The sequence below is a fragment of the Octopus bimaculoides genome, chromosome 10 (assembly GCF_001194135.2).
Source record: "Octopus bimaculoides isolate UCB-OBI-ISO-001 chromosome 10, ASM119413v2, whole genome shotgun sequence".
Classification (NCBI taxonomy): domain Eukaryota; kingdom Metazoa; phylum Mollusca; class Cephalopoda; order Octopoda; family Octopodidae; genus Octopus; species Octopus bimaculoides.
In genome coordinates, this window is record NC_068990.1 from 32,769,861 (window position 1) to 32,770,988 (window position 1,128).

At 42.7% G+C, this 1,128-nt stretch overlaps 1 protein-coding gene across 1 annotated transcript in view; it reads right to left on the bottom strand.

The window, feature by feature from the left end:
• The window catches only part of LOC106875076 (anaphase-promoting complex subunit 7), a 37,880-nt gene extending 36,988 nt beyond the window's left edge, over positions 1 to 892 (bottom strand). Inside the window, 1 exon segment of the mRNA XM_014923040.2 lies at positions 4 to 892. Coding sequence (XP_014778526.2) covers positions 4 to 820 — 817 coding nt within the window. The 5' untranslated portion in view covers positions 821 to 892.
• Positions 893 to 1,128: the final 236 nt, after the last annotated feature.

The following is a 1,128-nucleotide window of genomic DNA, read 5'->3' on the forward strand; positions in this document are numbered from 1 at the left end:
GGCCATTGTCTGTTTGTTTCTCAATTCTTTGGATGCCCTCCTTTGCAGGTAAATTGGCTGGGTCCATCCTGAGGGCTATACTGTAGTGATTGACAGCCTCCAGTGCTTCGTTGGTCTGTGACAGGAAGTCCCCGAGCATTTGATGGAGATGGCAGGTGTTGTGGTGGACCAGGGTCTTGCGAAGTAGTTCAATAGCCTTGTCGTACTGCTGTTCCTTGCCCAGTATCACAGTCATCACATACACAGCCTCCAAATATGAACTGTCCAGTTTCATTGCTTTCTCGACATATTGTTTGGCCTTTATTGCTGTTGTAGGTTCTTCAGACAGTACAGAGGCATAGAGTGTCAAAGATCTTGCATTGTTACCCAACTATCTCACTGCTTTCCCAGCTAAATTGATCGCCTCTCTGGGTCGGTGGCTGGCCATATAACAGTCAATTAAACCTTTGTGCGCTTCAAATCTGTATGGGGCCAGCGTGATGGCTTCCCTAAAATGTGATGCAGCATCTTGCATCTTCTTTAGCTCAAGCAATGCAAAACGCTTTAAGAGCAAAGCTTCAATGTTTCGGTTATCAATAGTGTATGCCTTCTGAGCAAAGTAAACTGCCTTCGGCACAGCCTTTACCACCTTCCTGTTGGCCATACAGTAGTAGCCAATGACTACCCATGGCTCAGGGATGTGTTCGTTGCCATACATCACATGGTTTGCTAAACTTTCCAGTTCTGTCATCTTTTTCTCTTTCAGGTAAAGGTAGGCCAAAGTGTCCATGTTTTTCACGTTGAGACGGTCAGTAAGGTGAGCCTTTTGGAAGAGTTGCATAGCTTGTGTGTAGTCACCGTTGAGGAAGTGGGCCTCGCCCAAGGAGAAAAGAAGTCGGACATTATTTTTCAGGTATGGATATATGCATATATTTATATATTACATGCATACATATATACAGTAATCCCTCAACTATCACAGGTTTTATATTCCAAAACCTCCCACAGAAATAATTAAAATCTAAAAAAATCTAAATACCTATCAACCACAGAAACCCGTGGTATACTGAGGATTTTGCAAAATAAATTTACTTATATTAGCCAGAAAAATCTGCAATGTACTGAGTGCATGATAGGTGAATTGTGATG